Here is a 22,697-nt window from a genome sequence, read left to right on the forward strand (position 1 = left end):
TAATGAAAATCGGAAGAGCAACGCAAGCAGTTTTAAAAAAAAATAAAAATAAAAAAACGGCTGGTATATTCATTCATGACTAAAGCTTTGGACCCCAGTGGGGTATTGGGGTCACCTCCCATTGGTCCAAAAAAAAAATAGTTTTTTTTTTTTTTTTTTGAATTTTCAGCCAATCCCAGACCGACACGTGGCACTGGGGGGGGGGGTCACTGGGTCGAGTTCGGATCCTCTCCTTGAGGAGGGTCCTTGAGCTCCTGCGGGCAACGGCCACGATGACCCGTTTGTCATCCAACGGCTCATATTAAAAAAAAAAAAAAAAAAAAAAAAAAAATCAAATTACAGTGTGTTTTATGCTTCCCGCCCAAACAAACAACAACACAGCATTCACTTTCAATCTTACACACCACTCTCACTCTCACTCTCACTCTCACTCTCACGCAGCAGTCGCCTCTGTCGAACCCATCCCTCATCCTCACCGGCGAACCCATCCTCACCGGCGAGCTCCATCCTCACCGACGGCAAACTCCACCACTCCAGCTCTACGCTTCGTGAACTCACCATCGGTTGAGCAAAGATCTCTTCTTCACGAACCAGGTTAGTCTTCGAACAAAGATCTTTTGTCTTCCGACATCTGAGATTGAGATTGAGATTTGGGTTTGGAATTGATATGGACAAGTTAGAGTGAAAGGGAATCCCTCATCTGCTCGTTCCATATTTTCAGAATTAGGGATTTTATAATTTCAAAATTAGGGCTTTTTAAAAAAATTAGGGATTTGGGTTTTGAAAAATTAGGAATTTTGGTTTTTGAAAAATTAGGGATTAGGGCTTTTAGAAAAATTAGGAATTTCAGAAGTAGGGATTTCAGAATTAGGAATTAGGGATTCGAATTTCTATTCGAACGGCTAAACATTTAGGGCTTTTAACGTCTGAATTTTTTTTCAATTTGAGGATGATTTGGTAATATTTTTTGGAGATGATGAGGGTAAAGATGAACCCACAGTTCTGATGTTATGTAATATGAATGTAACCAACCCACAGTGCTGAAATATGAATCTGATTCTTTGTTGTTGTTGAAAATTTAGTTGTTCTGAGTTTGAATTTAAAGGTCTTTCCTTGCAATTACTGTGTAGGACTAATGCGATTTGCTGTTTCTTTTGTGATGTAGAGAATTTTCTGACCCATACAATCTGATGGAGTATACTATATTTGCTTCCTTTTATTTTAGGATTTAGTTTCCCAACTTGATTGAATTTTATTAGGAGTCTAGATTATGATTTAGTTTCCTATTTTGATTAGGTTCTCTAGCCTATAAATATTTGGTATTTGCATAGTAATCTTAGCTTGGAATTAATGAATTGAGAGTGTTCTAGGTTGTGGCCTTGTGTTAAGGCTTGTGGCCCTCTTCTTCCAGTATTTCCCTCTCTTTCTTCTACTGCGTACTGCATCACTCGTGCATCATTATTAAATTAGAGAGAATTTATAAAAGGGTTACAAACTGCATATCAACGAGAATGGGGAAATACAAAGATACATAGTTTTGTTAAAAAATGGAGCAGATATACAAGAAGCAGTTCATGGAGTGCCCACTGATAGTTTTGTTCACAAATGGTGCAGAATGCAGATATACAAGAAGCTTTTAGGATTGTGGCGGCATTAGGGCTAGTGAAGCTTTTAGGATTGGAGTTCCATAAGATAGAGGATGCTTCCCGGGTTGCTAGATGGGTAACAACTGGGCATGGTTTCCTAATTGTTTGGTTGCCGGATTATGAAAGATTGACTGAAAAAAGATTATGGACAACCACCTTGTAAAATATTGTGGCAGGGAATTGGGGGCCAATTGGTGTAGAAAGGAGATAGACTTAATTTAGATATTATCAAAGTTGTCTTCTAGCATAAAATATTAACAAAGTTATCTTCTAGCATAAAATAAAAGGAAGCAAATATTAACAAAGTTGTCTTCTAGACAATTGCATCTGTTAATAACCATGTTTGCATTTGTTAACATCAGAACTAGTTTGCATCTGTAACAATGTCTTCAAGTTATTCCTATGGGACATATTATTAGAACCAACTTCCATTAGCACCAACTTCCATTAGCACCAACTCTCATTAGCCTTCTCCTCATGTATGCAGATTTAAAAAATGGCTTCTTCTTCTAACATTAGCGACATGAGATTGGTACCGAGGCTGTGCAATTGTGGAAGAACAGCTGCTATACATATTGTAAGAACCAACGAGAACGGAAATGAAGGGCGTTTGTACTTTGTTTGCCCATCGAAATATGTAAGTTGGTAATTCTAGCTATTTTTTTCCTTTATTACACACATTAATATTTGTCTTATTGAACTAATGTATTCGCATGCATTGCAGAGTAACCCTCCCACTCATCATTGCAATTACTTCAAGTTCGTGTCTGAAGATGATGAAGACGTTACATCCAGAATCCGTTCCAACAGTACAGCTGCTGCTGGTATAACAATAGAAGACTTGAACGATGTAAGGATGAGGCTTCATGACATGGAAAATGACTATGGTCGAAGGCTGCAAACGATGGAAAATAATATGAAAAAGATGGTGTACTTCAGTGTATTTTGTATCATTTTCTACTTTATGATGTAACTTTTTCACTTTATTGTATTTTTGGGGAACTTAATGGAAGTTTGTATGTTTTTGGATTTTATGTACTCCGACTTGTTATCTATTATCTGTTATGGAATGAATTTTGGGGAACATTAAACTTCTTATTTGTTATGGAATGAATGATGGAATTTTGGAATGTTGGAATGAATGATGAAATGTTATGTTATGTAACTATAATACATGATAACCAGCAGATTCTGTGATGATGAATGATGGAATGTTATGGAATGTTATGTTGCACAGGCTGATTCTGATGGAATTTTGGAATGTTATGTTCCATTGGACTGCTATGTTATGTTATGGAATGGAATGTAATGTAATGTTATCATGTTATGTTATGTTATGGAATGTTTTGTTATGGAATGTTATGTTGCATTGGACTGCCATGTTGCTGAGCATGTTGCTACAAAAACCAAACCTCAATCTAAAGGATGCTTTTATGGACTGTGATCATGAAAAGGATGCTACTGTCAAATTAATTGCAGATCCAGTTTCAACACCATGGCAGAAATGAACAAATATATAGGCTATTGATTGGAGAACTTTTGACAGGAATGCATGAAGATTAAGCTATGTCAAATGATATATAGGCTAAGAATGTGAGGAAGGAAAGTGATATTGAGTTAGTGGCAAAACCAAAGAAGGCCAAGTCAAATGATGGAGTACACTTAACCACCAATTTGATTGAAAATGCAGACAAAGTATCTCCTGAAGTTAATGAGCAAATAAAAGAAGTAACAGCTCTGAAAAGAAGTAACATTGATGAGGTTGGCAGATGCCTTGCCAATGCATCATCAAGTGGGTGTATATCAGTCAAGAAATGCCGGTTGGAAGAACAAGTTGGTGTACACCCATAGCTTGGTTGACTGATACGATTGCTGCTGTTAGAATTGGTGAATTGAGAAACAACAGAGGAAGAAGAACTCAGCGAAAACTGTCAGGTCCGTTAAATGGAAGCTGCAACCTTCATAAATCAATCAATCAATTTGTTGGGAAGGAGACTAATGGAACATCTCTTGGAAAATCAAACAAATCAAAGACCAATGCTGTGAGTCCTTCCATGGATCTAGGCGTGCAAAAGGAAAACAAAAAGGAGACAGAGTGATGCAGATACCATGTCAGCTGGTGAACATGCTGGAGGAAATGCCAGATTAGAAGTGTCACCAGGAGACAGATGCAAACCATCTGGTCCAGCATCGACTACTCCTGTTAATTGTACCACTCCTATAAATGCTGCATCACCTATTTGTATGGGTGCAGATTATCTCAAACAGTCATGCAGGAAGAATTTGTCAAAATCATTCCTTATTAAAGACAGTAAGCTACCTGCATTTTTCTATCTGGGCATGCCAGTAAGCTACCTGCATTTTTCTCTTAGTTAGCATATCAACCCTACTGACTTAAACTTTCTTCTTTCTATTTCAATGCACTTTCCATTTGATTTGTAACAACTTCAACACAGAACATGAACACAGAACCAGTTCAATAACATGTTCAATATGAACATGAACATGAACATCAACCAACCAACACATATTTTAAAAAAGGATATTAACAATAACAGAATCAGTTCACTTGGGTTTAACATTTAAATTAAAATCAACTATAACTGAACATCAACCAGTACAACTTTAACATCTAAATTAATACATTGGTCCTTAAAAATTGACACATTGGTACTTTAACATCACTTTGTAGCAACAGTTTGCTTCACAATTTAAGAGGCCATGTCTTCACGTTGCAGCCCAGTTTCAGCATCAGTTTGGTTCTGTTGATGGTTGTCCATAGCCTAAAAAAGAAAGACAATTTTTAAGCAACTATAAATACATGATATCACAGAATTTTCAGCCACTATAAACTATAAATACATCAAGAACGCACCTCAGTACACATTGGAGTAGTTGATTCTTGAGAATATCGAAACCCAATGTCATATCCATATGAACCTTGTAGTAGTGATTGGAATGTTGGTTGAGTTGGCAAATAATTTGGCACCACATACATCTCCCGCAAATTGTTCGCCTACAAGAATGTCATATATGCTTTCAGTTATGGTTTTAGTCACATATTATATCCACACAAAAAATACAATGTTAAAGTAAGACTTACATGATATGTGGGATACATCAATGGCGGAGGAATGTAATTACCACCCATGGGCAAAGATCGAGGAAGAGGATGAAGGGGAGGAAGAGGTTGAAGCGGAGGAACATGTTCACGAACATATATATCTCCTCCAACAGATAATGGAGAAGGTGCAACCGTTGAACTTGCAATAGATTGTGACGAAGCCAAGCTATTAGCACGGGATTTTTTTTTGGAGTTCGCTACCAACGCCGCTTCGAATCCACCTTTGACCCTCCTTTTGCCCTTACTAGTTGCCACCTTTTTCTTCAATCCTTTTGGTTGCAGAACATGATTCACATCTTCGCATTCCACTTCAAAGCTTTGGGTATCATTATCATTACATACTTCATTTCCAATACCAAAATGAGCACTTAACTTGCCTTCAACATCTGCACCTAATGTAGCAAGGTGTGCAATACAAAAATCATATGTTTCTTCAGTTTCAGCAGCTCTACTTGCTACTGCTCTAAATGCAGTCATCAATGTCTTATACCGCGAAGCTTGTTGGAATTTCGCATCTACTTCAATGTCATTTTCCTTAATGTGCTGCGCAGTTTCGGCTCTTGCTTGTTTGGTCCACCTCTTCAGAATGTATTGTGGAGGAACCTCTTTCATCTTCAATATGTCTCTAATGACCTTCAATGAGTGAGAACACAAGATTCCTTCCCTTTCAAACTTTGTACAATTACAACCCAAAGAGCCATCCCTCTCCAACTTCACTTTCCTTGCATGTTTGTTACCAACATCAACAACTGTGTAAATGGTACTAGCCTCGCCATATTCAACTGCTTCTATGTCCGATTCAATGGATTGAAAATACTCATTTTGGAATTCCTCAAAGATCTTTTTTGTGTAGACGTTACCCATTTGAATTAACATTCTTATTGTTGCTTTCACCTTTGGCAACCTTTGGCACAAAGCATAGCCCGCTTCTAACTCCTTGTATCGCTTCTCGTAAAGTACCCTTTCGAAATGCATGAAGAATTCATTTAAGTTGAAATCAGAACGAATGTAATCCTTCAAAAAAGCATTAAAAGATTCACTAAGTTGTGTGGTACTCATTCCCGCAGCCCATGTTGATCTAACATAAGGCCATCCCCATTTTTCTTTCACCGCAAAAGTCAATTTCAACCAATGGTTTTCATGCGCATCATATTTATCAAGCATTTCCGCCCACTCTAATTTCCATTGATTTGTATCTTCAATGTGAAAGAAAAATTTATTTAGTACACCCTTCACCCCCTTATCTTGGAACAAACAGTTAACATGTTTTAATGCATTTTGCATCAAATGCCAAGTACACAATCGGTGACTTGTGTCAGGCATAACGATGGGTATGGCTTTAGCCATTGCAGCATCTTGATCGGTGAACAAAGTTTTCGGTGCCTTCCTTGACATAGCCTCTAGAAAGTTTTCAAACAACCATACAAACGATTCGGCGGTCTCATCATACAACAATGCTGCACCAAATATAACTGTTTCCCTGTGATGGTTGAATCCCACAAAAGATGCGAACGGTCTATGTTCTTTGTTTAACTTGTAAGTCGTATCAAATGTGACAACATCACCAAATTGGGCATAATCCATGATCATTTGTGCATCGGCCCAAAACATATTGGTTATTTGCTCCTCATTATCTAATTGAACAGCATAGAAGAATGAAGGATTCTGCAAAGATTTTTCTTTAAAGTATTGCAAGACATTGCCTACTTCCCCATATGCTAAACTTTGTTGTCTTTTGGTTCTCAAATAATTTTTAGAATCTAATTTCGTAAAACCAAGACATTGCCTTCCACCAGCTTCCCTACCCATGAGTTCAAAAGACTGGCCCAAACGAAGACCAGATTGTGCCGCTAAATCTAACTGAATTGCTTGGGTAGCAGATATCTTTCTTTGTGACGGCAACATGTGGGCACACTCGGGTGATACAAGATCATGGTTGTGTTTTTCTTTGAAATCAGTCACAACATATTTTCCAGTACCCTCATGTAATTTAATATAAAGTCGAGCCTCACACCCAGTCCTAGTTTCAGCTCTAGAGTTTTTTGACAATGGGTCTCGCTTGTCAACCTTTCGAAATCCCTCCTTGTTGCAAACCAAAAGTCTATGAATAAGTTGATTAGTGAACTTGTCCTTCTTACAATAATCTCTTCTTATGCTAAACCCCATTCTTCCTCCATATGTATTATAAAAATCATACGCACATTGTTCAGAATCAAATATCATTCCCAATTTTGGCTTCCAATCACAGTCATTCTCAGGTTCCATATCGATATCAAAATGCAACTGAAAACCCATATAAATAAAATCTTAAGTTAATGATAGTTGAGCTTCTTAATAAGTTTTTTGGGTTGTTTAGGTTGTAATGCTATGAAAATGAATTGAAATTGGTTTATAATTAACATTTATCTGGTTTATAGATAGGACCATATGTCATATAAGGAAAATTACTCCAATTAACGAAATTGAATTATTCATAACTGGCTTATCTGGTTTATTCATAAGGAATTATGTGGTTTATTTATCTGGTTTATTCATAAGGAATTATTCATAACGAATTAAGGAAATTTATCTGGTTTATCTAGTTTATAGATAGGACCATATGTCATATAAGGAAAATTACTGAATATAGATAGAAATAGCAGTTAATAACACAAGCATTTCAGTTATTCATAACTAGCAGTCTCATGGGTCAAAAATTATTCATGAGATTCAATATAACATATCTACACACCAGTTAATAATTACATGACCCATGAGACTGCCATGTCTACAAAAGGCCCATAACATTACCCTGTTCTATCCAATTTACAGTGTGCTCTATTAATTGGCAGTCTCATGGGTCAAAGACCAGTAGTTTTAAGGTTAAAGAAATAGCAGTTTATGTAAGGTAGAGGCACTTATCAAAAGGAGTATATGATACCTAATAATACACTAAACTAACTATTCCATATTCAAGTTTTGTTACCAATGGAGAAGAAAGCACTTATTAAAAGGAGTATATGATACCTAATGATACACTAAACTAACTATTCCATATTGAGAATAATATTCTCATTGAACAGATAAGAAAATAGTTAGTTCCCACTTACTCTATTATGACAATAATTATATCCTTAGGGAATTAATCACTCTAATATTGCTAAGTGGCATCATTTTACTAAATGTTAAACTAAACCAGCTTCCACACTATTTGGTTATTTTTACTTCAAACAAAAAACAAAAAAAAAAAATCATAGAAAAGCTTAATTTGGATAACTATAACAGCCAAATTTTAGCCACCTTGGAACAGCAACAAACAGCAACTGAATTCAGTACATGTACATGATAATTTTGAATTCAGCAACAAACAGCCAAATTGTAAATCATATATTAGCTAAATTAAATTATAATCAAATGGACAACAATCCATTACAGTACAAAACTATAAATACAAATGGATAACAATACAAATGGATAACAATATAATTCACAACCCAGATGGTCGGATATTGTGGAAATAGAGATATTGTGGAAATAGAGGGTAGTGAAGAGGCCGTGCTTGATAAATTCCCAAGTGTCCCAGACAGCTTAATCGCTATTAGGGCTCGGAATTTGCTATCCAAATTACCCCAATATGATGTAGCTGTTACGAAAGGGTATCCTATTATTGATAAGGGAGGAGGCAGTGTAGGTGAATTGCAGAGGAGCCCTTTTCATCCAAGGCCCAACTCATTCTTAAAGCAAGGTCAAAAGGCAAGGCAAGGCAAAGAACAAGCAAACCATGACAATCTTTTGATTATTATGCACCCAATGATGCAGGCTAGTATATCAATATTGGGAAAGGGACAGCAAACACAGACAGAGAGAGAGAGCATAAGAAGAAGAACTCACCGGGGAGTGGGTCGCCGTCGGGGGTCGCCGTTGGCCGTGGGTTCGCCGGTGAGGGTGGGGGTGAGTGAGGAGAAGGGGGCTGCGTGGAAATGGAGGTCTGTGCTGGAATGGAATGGTGGGAACAGAGCTGTGCATATACCGTTTGGGCGGGAAGTCGAAAACATTACATTTTCAATTTTTTTTTTTTTTTTTAATATGAGCCGTTGGATGACAAACGGGTCATCGTGGCCGTTGCCCGCAGGAGCTCAAGGACCCTCCTCAAGGAGAGGATCCGAACTCCACTGGGTCATCCCCAGTTGGGAGTTGGGGTATATAGCATTGCTGATTCATTCATTGTTGTGATAAAAAAGTAACAAGGCCGCTTTTGGAGCCACTTCTCAGAAAATCAACGGTCTAAAATTCATTGCTTTTCGCTTCCTGACGCTCCATTTTTCGCCACGTCCCCACTATTCCGCTTCTGTTAAAAACAGAGAAGTTCAGGGAACACATCATCATTATCATCATTACACATACATAGGCCACATATCAACATGAATTTTTTTTAGTTAAAAAAATAATTTATCCATATAATTTTTCTTTTTTAAATCTTTCAAGTAATGGAGTGTTTTTAGAAAACGGTTAAAAATTGACTTTATAAATTTTTAATCTATTTTATTTTTTTATAAGTAAGTTATGTATAAAGCGATGTGATTCAAAATAAATTAAAAATTAAAACCTAACTTTTAATTAACTTTCCAAAAGAACACAATATAATGGGTGTGTTTGATTGGGGGATTAGGAGGGGGGACTATCCACTATTTGGATTGTAATCCAAATAGTGCTCCTTATCCGTCGTTTGATTTTTTTTTAGTCCGGCGGACTCCATGTCCGGCCGGACTCCATGTCCCCCATATGGGGGACTATCCTGTCCTGGGGGGTGGGACAGAAAGTGGGGGACTAATCACTGTTTGGATTATATGCGAAAATGACCATTTTGACCATCTAATATTTAATTATATATTATATTTAATAAAATTCAATAAAATTTAAATGTCTCAATTTAAAAATAAAATAATTTTATTTAACTTTTTATTAATGTTTTATTTATTTAATTTTTTAAAATAATTTTTTATAGATATTTTATTGATGTTTTATTTTAAAATTTTGTTTATGTTTTATTTAATTTCATTGTTTAAATTTAATAGATGTTTTAATAGATGTTTTATTTAAACAATTAAATGTTTAATTTCAACAATAAATAATTTCATTTATTTAAATTATGTTTTATTGTTGAAATTAATTTAAATAAAACATATCCAATGAAATTAAATAAAACATAAACAAAACATAATTTATCTATAAACATTTAAATAAATGAATGAAATATCCAATCCGACCAAATAAAACATAATTTAAAACATAATCTGTACATCAAAACATAATTCAACATAATTTAAATAAATGAAATTATTTATTGTTGAAATTAAACATTTAATTGTTTAAATAAAACAATTATTTAAAATTATGTTTAAATAAATGAAATTATTCAACATTGAAATTATGTTTTATTTCAAACAATCCGACCAAATAAAACATAATTTGGATATGTATCCTGTACATATGTTTTATTTCAATGTTAAATAATTTCATTTATTTAAATTATGTTTTATTTCAATGTTAATTTCAAATTTTTATTTAAATAAAACATAATTTAAAACATAATTCAACATAATCTGTACATCAAAATAATTTCAATGTTAATTGTTTAAATAAAAATTTAAACATTTAACCATTAGTATGTTTAATTTCAACAATAAATTTTTATTTGTTTAAATAAAAATAATCTATGCCAGTCAAATTTTTTGGACAATATTAGTATGTTTAAATATCTTTAAACAAAATTTAACCATTAGTATGTTTTATGTTTACTAAAAATAATTAAAATATTAAAGATATGTTTAATATTGCTATTACATAGTAAACAATTGAAAAAGGGTAAAATAGTCTTTTGTTCATTTATCCTATCCAGTCCGTCCAACCAAACGTTGGATTCACTGAAAATAGTCCTATCCAGACATCTAATCCCATGAAAAAACAAACACAGGATACATATCCAATCCGACCAAATAGTCCGGGGGATTCACAGTCCCAGGACACAAGTTCGATGGATTCTAATCCCCCATTTTCCAGTCCGTCCAATCAAACACACCCAATAAGTAAAATTGAAAAAATTAACTTGTATTTTAATTTTTTTTTTTAAAAAAATCTCGTTACATACACTTTGTTTTGACTATTAATAATTATAAAATTTATCATTTTTTTATAATTTTTTTCTCACACTGTTAGTGTGTAATTTTCAATTATTTTTTACTTTATTTTAATTTTATTTATTTTCAGTCCATTAATCAAATCTAAATCCAAACTTGACGTATAATATGACCAGTATGGGGCAATTTGGGAAATTAGTAAAAAGTTAGTTGTTAGTTTTTAATCTATTTTGAATTATATCACCTTTCATATTTTTTACATACAAAAGGATAATAAAGTTAAAAAAAAATTTAAAAGTCAATTTTTAATCAATTTTTCAAGTCACCCCCTATGAATGAAATAAAATAGATATCTATCTATACTATTATTAAGTGAAGACTTAAATTGATTTAGTGAAACATTCTTCTCCTCATGTAATGTGACAACTTTATATTTGGTAAAATAAAAAATTATTATACACAGTGTAAGTAAATTTTGAACTTAAGATCTTAAGTTTTATTAAGAACATACTTGTTAATTAAACGGTATATATATTAAGACATTAAAATTTTTATTATTAATTATCTAAATTATATATGTATTACGTGTGTCACACACGTTAGTATAAATATATATATATATATATATATATATTAGGTTTTATCTGGATTGTAATTGTGATCCGCAAATGAATTATGGAATTGACATGTTGAATTAATGGGATATCGATATGTTAAAAAAAATATGATAGGATATATGGATGATGTATGCATGTAATGGTAAGATGGATAGCATAATTTAGAGTGAGAAAGAATGGGGGTAATGATTAAAAAGGGTGTATGATGGCAACACCTCCTTATGTACCATTAAGGGCTATTTTGAGAAGTTGGTTAAAAGTCATTTTTTTTTAGTTTATAGTGAAAGTAAAAAATTAGCTTTTTTGTCTTTTTTTTTTTATTTGGGAAATTGGTTTTTAGCCAACGGTGAAATTATAATTTTACCCTCATGGGTCAAAATGTGTTACATAGGTGAAGTCGTAAATATTTTAAATAAATAGGGGTAGTTTGGTCATTTTATTATGATTTGACATCATAAACAAATATTAATAAAAAAATTCAAAAGTCACTTTTTACCAACTTCCCAAATCATTTGTCTAAAAAAGCCACAAGCTTGGTTAAAAGCCAAAAAACTATTTTTTACTATCTTCCCAAAATAAGCCTAAATTAGTTTCAAGAGAGAGAAGAGGACAACTTAAGATTGCGCAGCCATAGCCGCCATTTCTTCTGCTTCTACATTACCTCATCATTATGGTACTAGTCTATCACCCGTGCTATATACAGAATAATTATAGACATTTATATTTATTTTAAATTTTTTAATATATAAACTATGTTTTTTAAGACTATTTATAAAAATAATTTAACAATCTTATCACTAACCATAGTATATGAGAGAAGTTGAAAATGATATTGTAGTAACTATATACAGATTGTATCTATAATTATTTGTATGAGGAGATTTTAAATGCTGATCAGAAAATTTTGACCAAATCAATAAATGCAGGCATGTAGAAAGACATGTGGATTAAAAAAAATTAGTAAATGCTGATCAGGAGATTTTGACCAAATCAATAAATGCTGAGTTTTTTTTTTATAATAAAATTTTTTAAAAATTCAGATTAGGATATTGAAGCTCCCACAGGCCTTGGAGGTTAAAAACCCCATTTTGCTTAATATATAAGTATAGATAGATAATAGATTAGGATTGACATATTAAAAAAATCAAATTATAAACAAAAAAAGATAACTTCAATCATACAAATCACAATTTTTTTAATGTTATCTAACTACAATTATATTTTTCTCATAATAAAAAAAAAATAATTGAAAAAAATAACCATTTCAATAGTAAATAAAAATATTATTTAGAGTCATTGAACAAACTACAATCACATTTTTCTTTTTGTGAGTTTATTTTAATCATATTAAAAAATCAAATTATAAACAAAATGAGATAATTTCAATCATACAAATCACAATTTTTTTAATGCTATCTAACTACAATGGCATTTTTCTCATAATAAATAAAATAATTGAAAAAAATAACCATTAAAATAGTAAATAAAAAAGATTATTTAGAACTATTGAACAAACTATAATAATATTTTTCTTTTTTGTGAGTGTTTATCTAACTTCAATCATATTAAACAATAAAATTATAAACATAAGGAGATAACTTCAATCATACAAATCACAATTTTTTTAATGCTATCTAATCATCATCAATAATTGCTACATTATCCATTTTGTTTTTCAAAAAACATAATGAGTTAAAAATCAAATCACAAATTAAGTGAATTGATAGTTAAAAAAACGCAATAATTTTTTTCAAAAAACACAGTGAGTTAAAAAAATCAATTACAATTTTTTTTTTCAAAATACAATCTAATCATTATCAATAATTGGTACTTGAAAAATCAAATCAGAAAAAAATTAAATCAAATCACAAATATTTTTATGCTATCTAACTACAATTATATTTTTTTCATAAATAATTGTAAAGAAAAACCATTAAAACAGTAAATAAAAGATTAAATCACATTAAAAAAAAGAACCATTGAACAAACTTCAATCACATCACATTTTTCTCATAATAAAAAAAATAAATAAATGAAAAAAAGAACTATTGACTAACTACAATCACATTAAAAAAAAAGAACCATTGAACTAACCACAATCACATTTTTTCTTTGTGAGTGTTTATGTTTATCTAACTTCAATCATATTAAAAATAAAATTAAAATAGTAAATAAAAAGATTAAATAACATTGAAAAAAAAACCATTGAACTAACTACAACAATCATATTAAAAAAAAGAGCCATTGAACAAATTACAATCACATCACATTACAATCACATTTTTTTCTTTGTCAGTGTTTATGTTTATCTAATTTCAATCATATTAAAAATAAAATTAAAATAGTAAATAAAAAGATTAAATAACATTAAAAAAAACCATTGAATTAACTATAACAATCATATTAAAAAAAAGAGTCATTGAACAAACTACAATCACATCACATTACAATCACATTTTTTTCTTTGTGAGTGTTTATGTTTATTTAACTTCAATCATATTAAAAATAAAATTAAAATAGTAAATAAAAAGATTAAATAACATTAAAAAAAACCATTGAACTAACTACGACAATCATATTAAAAAAAAAGTCATTGAACAAAGTACAATCACATAACATTTTTCCATAATAAAATAAATAAATGAAAAAAAAGAACTATTAAACTAACTACAATCACATTAAAAAAAAAAAAAAGAATCATTCAACTAATTATAATCACATTTTTCTCTTTGTGAGGGTTTATATTTATCTAACTTCAATCATATTAAGAAATCAAATTATAACTTTTTATTCGCTAGACAAATCACAAATATTTTTAGGCGCTATCTAACTACAATATTAAAATAGTAAACAAAAGAAAAAGTCAATAAGAAGAAAACAAAAAGAAGGCTTACTGTTTGCATATGTGGTCACTGAAATTGAAAGTGTAGAAGTGAGAAGTCAAGAAGAAAACAAAAAGGAGACTTACTATTTGCAATAGGTATTTGAAAAGTTAAAAAGAGTGTGTGTATTGGAAAAGTTAAAAAGATTTGAAATAATTTAATAAGTGTCAAGTTTTTTTTTTCAAAAAAAAATTAAAAAAATTAAGAAATTAAGGTTCAGATATTAGAACTCCCACAAAACTTGTGGGCTAGAAATAGATATAAATAAATAGATAGATATAGATATAGATATTTATATTTGTTTTAAAATTTTTTTAATATACAAATTATTTGTTTTAGAAAAGGTATTGCAGTAATTATGTGAGAAGTCAAAAAGTCTTGTGGGTTAAGAGAAGTTAATAAATGCTGAGGTTAATTTTTTTAAAAAAAAATAATTAAAAATAAAAAATTAGGATTGACATATTGGAACTCTCACAAGTTTTGGGAATTAGAAACCCCCTTTTACTTAATATATAGTATAGATAGATAATATATAATATATATATATATATATATATAGATTATAAGATGAGAGAAATAAAGTGCTATCTTATTATAATGGATGAGATCTTATAAAAAAAAACGTGTAGACATGAATGCCCTCCTATTTTATTGTGTTTATAATTATCTATATATTTGAATTGTGATTTTTAAATGTTTTTTTTAAATGCCTTCTTTTTTCCTTTTTTATATTATATTAAAATTTAATATTTTGATAACAATCATATGTGTTTGACTTTTCAAGGAATTAAATGTCTTTTTTTATTATATTATATTAAAGTTTAATATTTTGATAATAATCATATATGTTGGGCTTTTCAAGAAATTTTTTTTATGTTTGTTCTTAATGCTTTAAAGTGTTATTATGAGGGATAATAATTTTGATAATAATCATATATTTTGATAATAATCATATGTGTTGGAACTTTTCAAGGAATTCATATGTGTTGGATTTTAAAGAATTTTTTTTATACTTGTTCTTAATGCATTAAAGTATTATTATGAGGGTAAAACTTGGGAGTTGGGAGATGTTAATAAATGCTAAAATTTTTATTTTTTTTAAATCAAAAAATCAAGAAATTTAGATTGGGAGATTGGAGCTCCCACAAGGCTTGGGATTAAAAACCCTCTTTTGCTTAATATATAGTATAAATTATTATCCTTCCTGGAGAGAGGAATGGGTGTAAAAGAGGAAGGGGTGGAAAGAGAAATTTTAAAAAGCAGTGTAATATTATATAATATACTAATTAAATTAAAAGTATTTTTTCAAAAAAATTGATAATAAAAAAATAGAAATGAAAATATTCTTTTGCTAATTTTGAATAATTAATTTTTGGGATAATTACAAAAAAAAAAAAAAAAACTCAAAATGTGTGTCTTATAACAAAATAAACTCTTTGGGTATGTTTGATTTGTATTTATAGAGTAGTTTTTGAAATAAAAAGTACGAAAACTTGTTTGATTTGTCTTTTTTGAAAAATGATTTTGGAAAATTGTTTTGGAAAGAGAGTTTTAACAAAGTGATTGATTTGATGTGAATGAGAGAGAGTGATTTTAAAAAGTAGGTAACCAAACAAAATTTTGAGATTTTTTTTAAAAAAATTTGTTTGGTTTGATTACACTTGAAAATTTGTTTGTAGAAAATTTTTTTCAATTTTTTTTTTCAAAAACAAACCAAACAAGGCCTTTATTTTTAATTTTGTCAATTTAAATTTAAAATTTTTAATTTACTTTCTATCTAAATCATTTGTCAATTTTCGTTAAGTAAAATCTACGAAAAAAAAATTTTTAATCATTAAATTCAATGTAAATATATATAAAATGTCAAAAATAATATTTAATTTTTTCATTAATTTTACTTAACAAAACTAAATAAATAGTTTAGATTTAAAATAAATCAAAACTTTTACGTTTAAATTGAAAAAATTAAAAATTTAGAGTTTATTTTATTATGTGAGTCAAATTCTAGAGGTTTTTTTTAATTATAATTTGCCCTTAACTTTTTAGTATATTTAAATTATTTTTATTTCATAAATGGTAAGAATAAGTTTCACAGACATAAACTCGTAAAAATATATATTATAAACATTTCATTTTTTATTGTAACTTATGAAGTAAAAATAATTTTGATAAATTTTAAGAAGATTAGTTTTGACAATTAAAAGGGTAAATTATAAATATATCTTTTGAGATTTATTAAAATTACAAATTATTCCCGTGACTTGAAAAATTACAAATATTTTCTTGTTAGAATTTTTTATTTAATATAGTTAATTAAAAAAATAAAATTCATAATTATTTTCTTATACAATAATAAAATTACATAATTATTAATTAAAACATATTTTAAAGACCATTAAAAACTATTAATTAATTTAATAATTTATTAATAAAATAAATAATTTATTATGAAATTAAAAAGTTAATTTTTAACTAATTTCCAAAACAACCTACAATTAACATCTTTTTCTCGTGTATAGTATCATTGATTGTTAGGCCTCCTCTGGGATATTAGTTTGGGTTAAAAAAATCATTTAGGACAAAATATGATATTTTAATGAAATAGAATAAAATATTATATTTAATTTATAATTATTTTATTTTTTTCTTATAAAAATTAAAATATTTATTTTAAATAATTTTTTTAACCTTAAATTAAAATAATAAAAAAATTAAAAAAAAAAGTCACATCCCAAACTAATACTTAGTAAGATTTATAAAATAAAAATAAAAATAAAAATAAAAAATTTAGAGAGAAGAAAGAAGGTCGAGAGAGGTAGGGATTCAAGAGAGGTGAGAGAGGAAAAGCCCAAAAATCGGGTATTTAAAGGCCGCACCACAACTTGAGCCTCTGCAGCTATGACGAAACTACTCACTACCCTAAGAAAAGGAAAGCACCATTAACGGCCCCTCTTTCTTTAGTGTCTCTGCGACCTGCTCTGTCTCTGTTTCTGTCTCTCTTCTGAATCTTGGAAGATTTTTGCTTTTGCTTCAAATACATGTTATATACCTCGCGGCTTTGAAAGAAGTGCAATTTATGTTAAAATTGATGTATAGAGAAATAGAGAGAATGAATTATGTATTGAATGTATTGATTTTATTGAATGTTATCTTAAATGTATACAATGACTCTCCTATATATAAAAGAGAAAAACATACTCACCTACCACACTCAACTCTCACCTAACACACTTACATCTACCTACCACACCTACCACACTTACAGTCCCCCTCAAACTCAAGGAGGATAGATACTAACCAACTTGAGTTTGGAAAGAATAACAAAATAGGAAAATAAAATGACAAATAAAATAAAAGAGGATAGTAGACACTGTATGGTGGTGTCAGACCGTTGGTAAGAGCTAACCGGAATTAATGTCGGGACAGTTCATGGGGTCATGCCGGACCGTTGTAGAAGCTAACCGGATGATTGTGTATATAGGCTGCCCAAAAGATATACATGTATATATATATCGAGCCCTGAAAAGTTGTGCCCAATCTATCAAAAGGCGTGCCATCAAAAGGCGTGCCTAATATATCAAAAGGCGTGCCCAACAGAAATCGTCGAGCGGCGAGCCATCAAAAGGGGCGCCGGACACGCGGCGATGCACGTGTCCGACAGAGTGTCGTGTCGTCCTCTTCGGCATTATCTATATAAACCAAAGCGAAACCTGAGGCTTGGAAGCAGAGCAAACCAGTTGAAACCTCTTCGTTCTCTGAGAGCGTTGCTCTAAGAGCTGCAAACCCTGAAACACTCTGTAACATCTGAAACACTCAGCAACCCATAACATGGCCTCTTCTTCCCGTGGTCTGCTCACTCTCTTTCCAGACCTCAACGAGTCCACAAGAGAAATAACTGGTGCGGTTGCCCTTGAACCTCAACCAAGCGCCCCTGGGTTTGCTCCGTTGACCTTTCCTATGCGGTCTGTGGAGCAAATAATGGCATCGCAATCAGATATTGAGGCCAATCAGTATACATTGAAGTCATGTGTGGAGACGATGACGACAGTCACAAACTTGTCGCACCGGCTTCAGAGTAGGACAAATGAGGTGCAGCAGTTAAACGTCCAACTGGCTCTGCTCCAGTGCATGTATAAGGATGCGCGAGCAGAGATATGTGTGCTAAAAGCGGAAAATAAGGAGCTGAAGCGGAAGGCCACCATTATGTTCCGATTTGGAGGTCCACCATATGCTGCAGTGGAGGAGCAGGGGGGAGTGAACGTGCCCAGTGGAGTGGGAAACTCAGAGGCAGCACCGTCAAGGGCCGCCCAGGACATATGCAAGAAGAAGAGACCGGCGGCAGAGTAGAGAAAAAGAAAAAACCCGCCGGTGGATGTGGTTGTTTTGTTTTTGTTGGTTTGTTTGTTTGGTGTTTTTTTTTGTGTTTTTTTTGTGTTTTTTTTTTTTTTGTTTTTGGGTTTTTTTTTTTTTTTTTTTTTTTGTTGTGTAAAATTGGGATCGGGGTTGATCCCCGGCATGAAGAAATGACAAGTTTGTGGAATGTTTTTGGTGTTATTGTGTGTTGGTGTTTTGTTTAATAATAAAAATAAAAATAAAATAAAATAAAAAATAGATAAAAAAAAATATTTTTGGATGGGTTAGTTGAGAAAGATCGGTGTGAGGTGGATGACGAAGGGAACATGGATGTTTCAAAATAAAGTTGGGGGTAGTGCCCCTGCAAAAGATATATTATTGTAGAGTGGGTATTTGAAAGAGATTAAAAGTGGTTTAGAGAAAATAAAGAAAAATAAGTGATTTTGAAATCAAACGGAGGAGATTGGGAAAATAAGGAAAGTGGTTCACGTGGTTTTGGTTTTGGTTTTGGTTTTGGTTTTGATTTTTTTTTTTTTTGGAATGAAAAAGGGAAGATAAAATAAAATAAATAAAGGTAAAGTGGGGGTAGTGGGAATGATGAGGAGTTTGCAGGAAGATAAAATAAAATAAATAAAGGTAAAGTGGGGGTAGTGGGAATGATGAGGAGTTTGCAGGAAGAATACAATCTATTATATATTATGGGGGTGTTTGGGAAGAAAAAAAATAGCCTAATTTAGGGTAAAATTCACAAAAAGACAAAATATGCTAAAATAGCTAATAAGACAAAATATCACATCAAACCCATAATCATTTTACTTTTTCTCTCATAAACATCACATCAAACCATAAAACAATCCAATCATCTTCCCAAACACAAAAATTTTAGCCTATTAAAATAGCTAAAAACTAAAATAGCCTACTAAAATAACAACTTCCCAAACGAAGCCTATATATATATATAATAGATTGTCAGAGGCAAATCGATCAATAAACTAAATGCAGGTGATCTCCCTCGGCTTCACGAGGTCGTCGGTCTCCGACACCGTCTTCAACGGCGGCGGCGACACCGGAACCGGCCTGGCGGAGAAGCTCCGGAGTGGAGCCTCGTCGAGGTCGTCAAAACCTTCGTCGAAATTGAGAGAGTAACTGAGTGGATCGTACCTGAAGTCCACCGCGGACGAGAAGTGCCTCTGGTGCTGGTGGTGGCGGCCGATCCGGCTGATCAGGTGCTTGCACTTGTCCTTAATCTCCGACGACCTGATCCGCATCGACGAGGCTCGTACCAGCCATGACCTCTCGTTCGGCGGAGGAGAGCCGTTGGCACGGAAGCAACAGGAGAGGCATAGGGTTTGCCTGAGCTTGTTTTTCAAGAAAGAAGAGGTAATCTGTTCGTCCTCCATGTGATAGAAAGAGAGAGAGAGAAGGGATGAGAGGTCCGGCGGGCGGCCAAGGCGAGGCTGTCACCCGCCGGTGAAGCGAAAATACTAGGTTCTCAACCTTGCTCTGATACCATGTTAAAATTGATGTATAGAGAAATAGAGAGAATGAATTATGTATTGATTTTATTAAATGTTATCTTAAATGTATACACTCTCCTATATATAAAAGAGAAAAACATACTCACCTACCACACTCAACTCTCACCTAACACACTTATATCTACCTACCACACCTACCACACTTACAATTTAAATTTTAACCCCTCTTTTATGCTCTTCCTCTGCTATTTATAACAACTAGTCTGAATCTCTTCGTGAACAAAGTGTTTCTGAATTTGGGTCCGTTTTGATAGTTAACATATGTTCGTATTCGGGAAAAAAATGGTAGAAGAGGGAGTTAGGGTGGTGTTGGTGGTGAGAGAGTTTGACGCAGAAAAAGATTGCAGAGGCGTGGAGGAGGTAGAGACGAGGTGTGAGGTTGGACCGAGCGGGAAGCTCTCTCTCTTCACCGACATCTTGGGTGATCCAACTTGCAGGGTTCGCAATTTCCCTGCCTATCTCATGCTGGTACGATAACACACTCTGTCTTACATATATTGCGTTTGCGTGGAGCAGTGTAGTAGTTGGGTTTCTTTGTTTTCATACTAATTATATATATATATATGTATGTATTTGATGTTGATCAGGTAGCTGAGACGGTGATGGTGGGTAATGAAGATAAAGAGGAGAGAGAAATAGTAGGCATGATAAGGGGCTGCATAAAAACCGTTACGTGTGGAAAAAAGCTCTCCAGAAGTGGAAAAAACGGCAACGGTCGCAGGAAACACCTTCCTGTTTACACCAAACTCGCTTACATTTTAGGCCTCCGCGTCTCTCCTTCTCACAGGCAGGCAATCATGATCGAGAATGTTGCTTTGCTTTGCTGGGTAATTGAATTGAGTAAACCCATTAATGATAGTTTTTTGAATTTTGAAATTGCAGGCGAATGGGAATAGGGGTGAAGATGGTGAGAAGAATGGAGGAGTGGTTCAGAGAAAGTGGTGCCGAGTATTCGTACATCGCTACTGAAAACGACAACCTACCTTCCGTCAAGCTCTTCACCGATAAATGCGGCTACTCTAAGTTCCGTACTGCATCAATCCTGGTCCACCCCGTATTCGCCCACCGTGTCCGGCTCAGTAACCGAGTCACCATCCTCAAACTCGCTCCCTCCGACGCTGAGTTCCTCTATCGCCGCCGATTCTCCACCACCGAGTTCTTCCCTAGGGACATTGACTCAGTCCTCAACAACAAGCTCAATCTCGGCACCTTCATCGCTGTTCCACACGGGTCCTACTCCTGGCCTGGTTCGAACCGCATCCTGGGTAACCCGCCCGAGTCGTGGGCCGTACTCAGTGTGTGGAACTGCAAGGACGTGTTCAGACTGGAGGTCCGTGGCGCGTCGCCCGTCAGGAAAGGCTTGGCGAAGACGACGCGCTTGGTGGATCGGGCCTTGCCCCGGCTACAATTGCCATCGGTCCCAGAAGTCTTTCGGCCCTTTGGGCTTCACTTCTTGTACGGGCTGGGTGGGTCAGGCCCATTAGCGGTCAAGTACCTTAAGGCCCTGTGTGGGTTCGCACATAATTTGGCTAAAGAGTGTGGGTGTGGAGTGGTGGCAACGGAGGTGTCGAGTCACGAGCCGCTCAGGTTAGGGATTCCGCACTGGAAGGCGCTATCATGCGCCGAGGATCTATGGTGCATCAAGAGGCTTCGGGAAGACTACACTGACGCGTCTGTTGGTGACTGGACCAAGTCACCACCTGACGTGTCCATTTTTACTGATCCTAGAGAGTTCTAACGACAACTCAAACTAATTTAGAAGCCAAATTATATATTATTACTATTATTTTTTATTTTTTTTTTGGGGGGGGTGTGGTTTAACATTAGTAGGTTTGGTTTGTAACAATTTTGAAGGTGGGTGGGGCAAAAGAAGAGGAAAATGATAAGATATGGGTATTTTTTTCCCCTTCTTTTGGGGGGGATGGTGGTGTAAAGGGAATATGCCCACTTATCGTTTTTCGTAAATGGAAGTGACTTTTTAGATCCTCTTTCAGCCAAACAAAGCCTTAAGTAAGTTTTTATTCCATGTAGGGTTGGTTGCATTTTGGCCTTTCTACACATTCCACATTCTAAAACGGTTGTGATGGGGATTGTAACTCATGTGTATCCGAATATCCTTTTAAAAGATGGACGTGTATGCAGTGCTTGTTATCAACTAATTTGTCTCTCTTTTTTCTTCTTCACTAGTATGACATAGTGAGAAACTATTGGCCTCAAAGATAGAGCTTTGCCTTTTGGTCCTTAAATTTATGTATGGGGTGCCTCTAAATGGGAATTTTTAAATGCATTTTAAAAATTTTTTCTTTCTCATACCAACATTTATAATATGCATTAAGATATGATATAATATGTGTAAAAGTTATGATTTAATCATATTGTGTTAATTTAAAGTTGGTTACATTATAATTTAGGACATGTTAT

General features: G+C 33.0%; 3 protein-coding genes and 1 long non-coding RNA gene across 4 annotated transcripts; 2 read left to right on the top strand and 2 right to left on the bottom strand.

Moving 5' to 3' along the window:
* The first annotated feature begins 280 nt into the window (after positions 1–280).
* Positions 281–2,536, top strand: LOC145789700 (uncharacterized). Its single transcript, XR_014327935.1, has 3 exons — positions 281–594; positions 2,134–2,283; positions 2,371–2,536. It is a non-coding gene; the product is annotated as an uncharacterized LOC145789700 (long non-coding RNA).
* A 1,667-nt stretch (positions 2,537–4,203) lies between these two features.
* Positions 4,204–7,103, bottom strand: LOC145789705 (protein FAR1-RELATED SEQUENCE 5-like). The gene is made up of 3 exons (XM_082866987.1): positions 4,750–7,103; positions 4,522–4,662; positions 4,204–4,429 (listed from the first exon to the last, which is right to left on the bottom strand). The coding sequence occupies exons 1-3, from the start codon at positions 7,063–7,065 to the stop codon at positions 4,358–4,360; spliced, it is 2,529 nt and encodes an 842-aa protein (XP_082723113.1). The 5' UTR covers positions 7,066–7,103; the 3' UTR covers positions 4,204–4,357.
* Positions 7,104–19,730: 12,627 nt separating this feature from the next.
* LOC145795492 (uncharacterized) lies at positions 19,731–20,138 on the bottom strand. Its single transcript, XM_082880094.1, has one exon. It carries the CDS (start codon positions 20,136–20,138, stop codon positions 19,731–19,733), a length of 408 nt encoding a protein of 135 aa, XP_082736220.1.
* Positions 20,139–20,364: 226 nt separating this feature from the next.
* On the top strand, positions 20,365–22,435 carry LOC114282406 (putative N-acetyltransferase HLS1). Its single transcript, XM_082877090.1, has 3 exons — positions 20,365–20,744; positions 20,864–21,063; positions 21,159–22,435. The coding sequence occupies exons 1-3, from the start codon at positions 20,538–20,540 to the stop codon at positions 22,012–22,014; spliced, it is 1,263 nt and encodes a 420-aa protein (XP_082733216.1). The 5' UTR covers positions 20,365–20,537; the 3' UTR covers positions 22,015–22,435.
* The last annotated feature ends 262 nt before the right edge of the window (positions 22,436–22,697 follow it).

This window comes from Camellia sinensis, chromosome 1 (assembly GCF_055761805.1).
Source record: "Camellia sinensis isolate YWXY chromosome 1, ASM5576180v1, whole genome shotgun sequence".
NCBI classification, from domain to species: domain Eukaryota; kingdom Viridiplantae; phylum Streptophyta; class Magnoliopsida; order Ericales; family Theaceae; genus Camellia; species Camellia sinensis.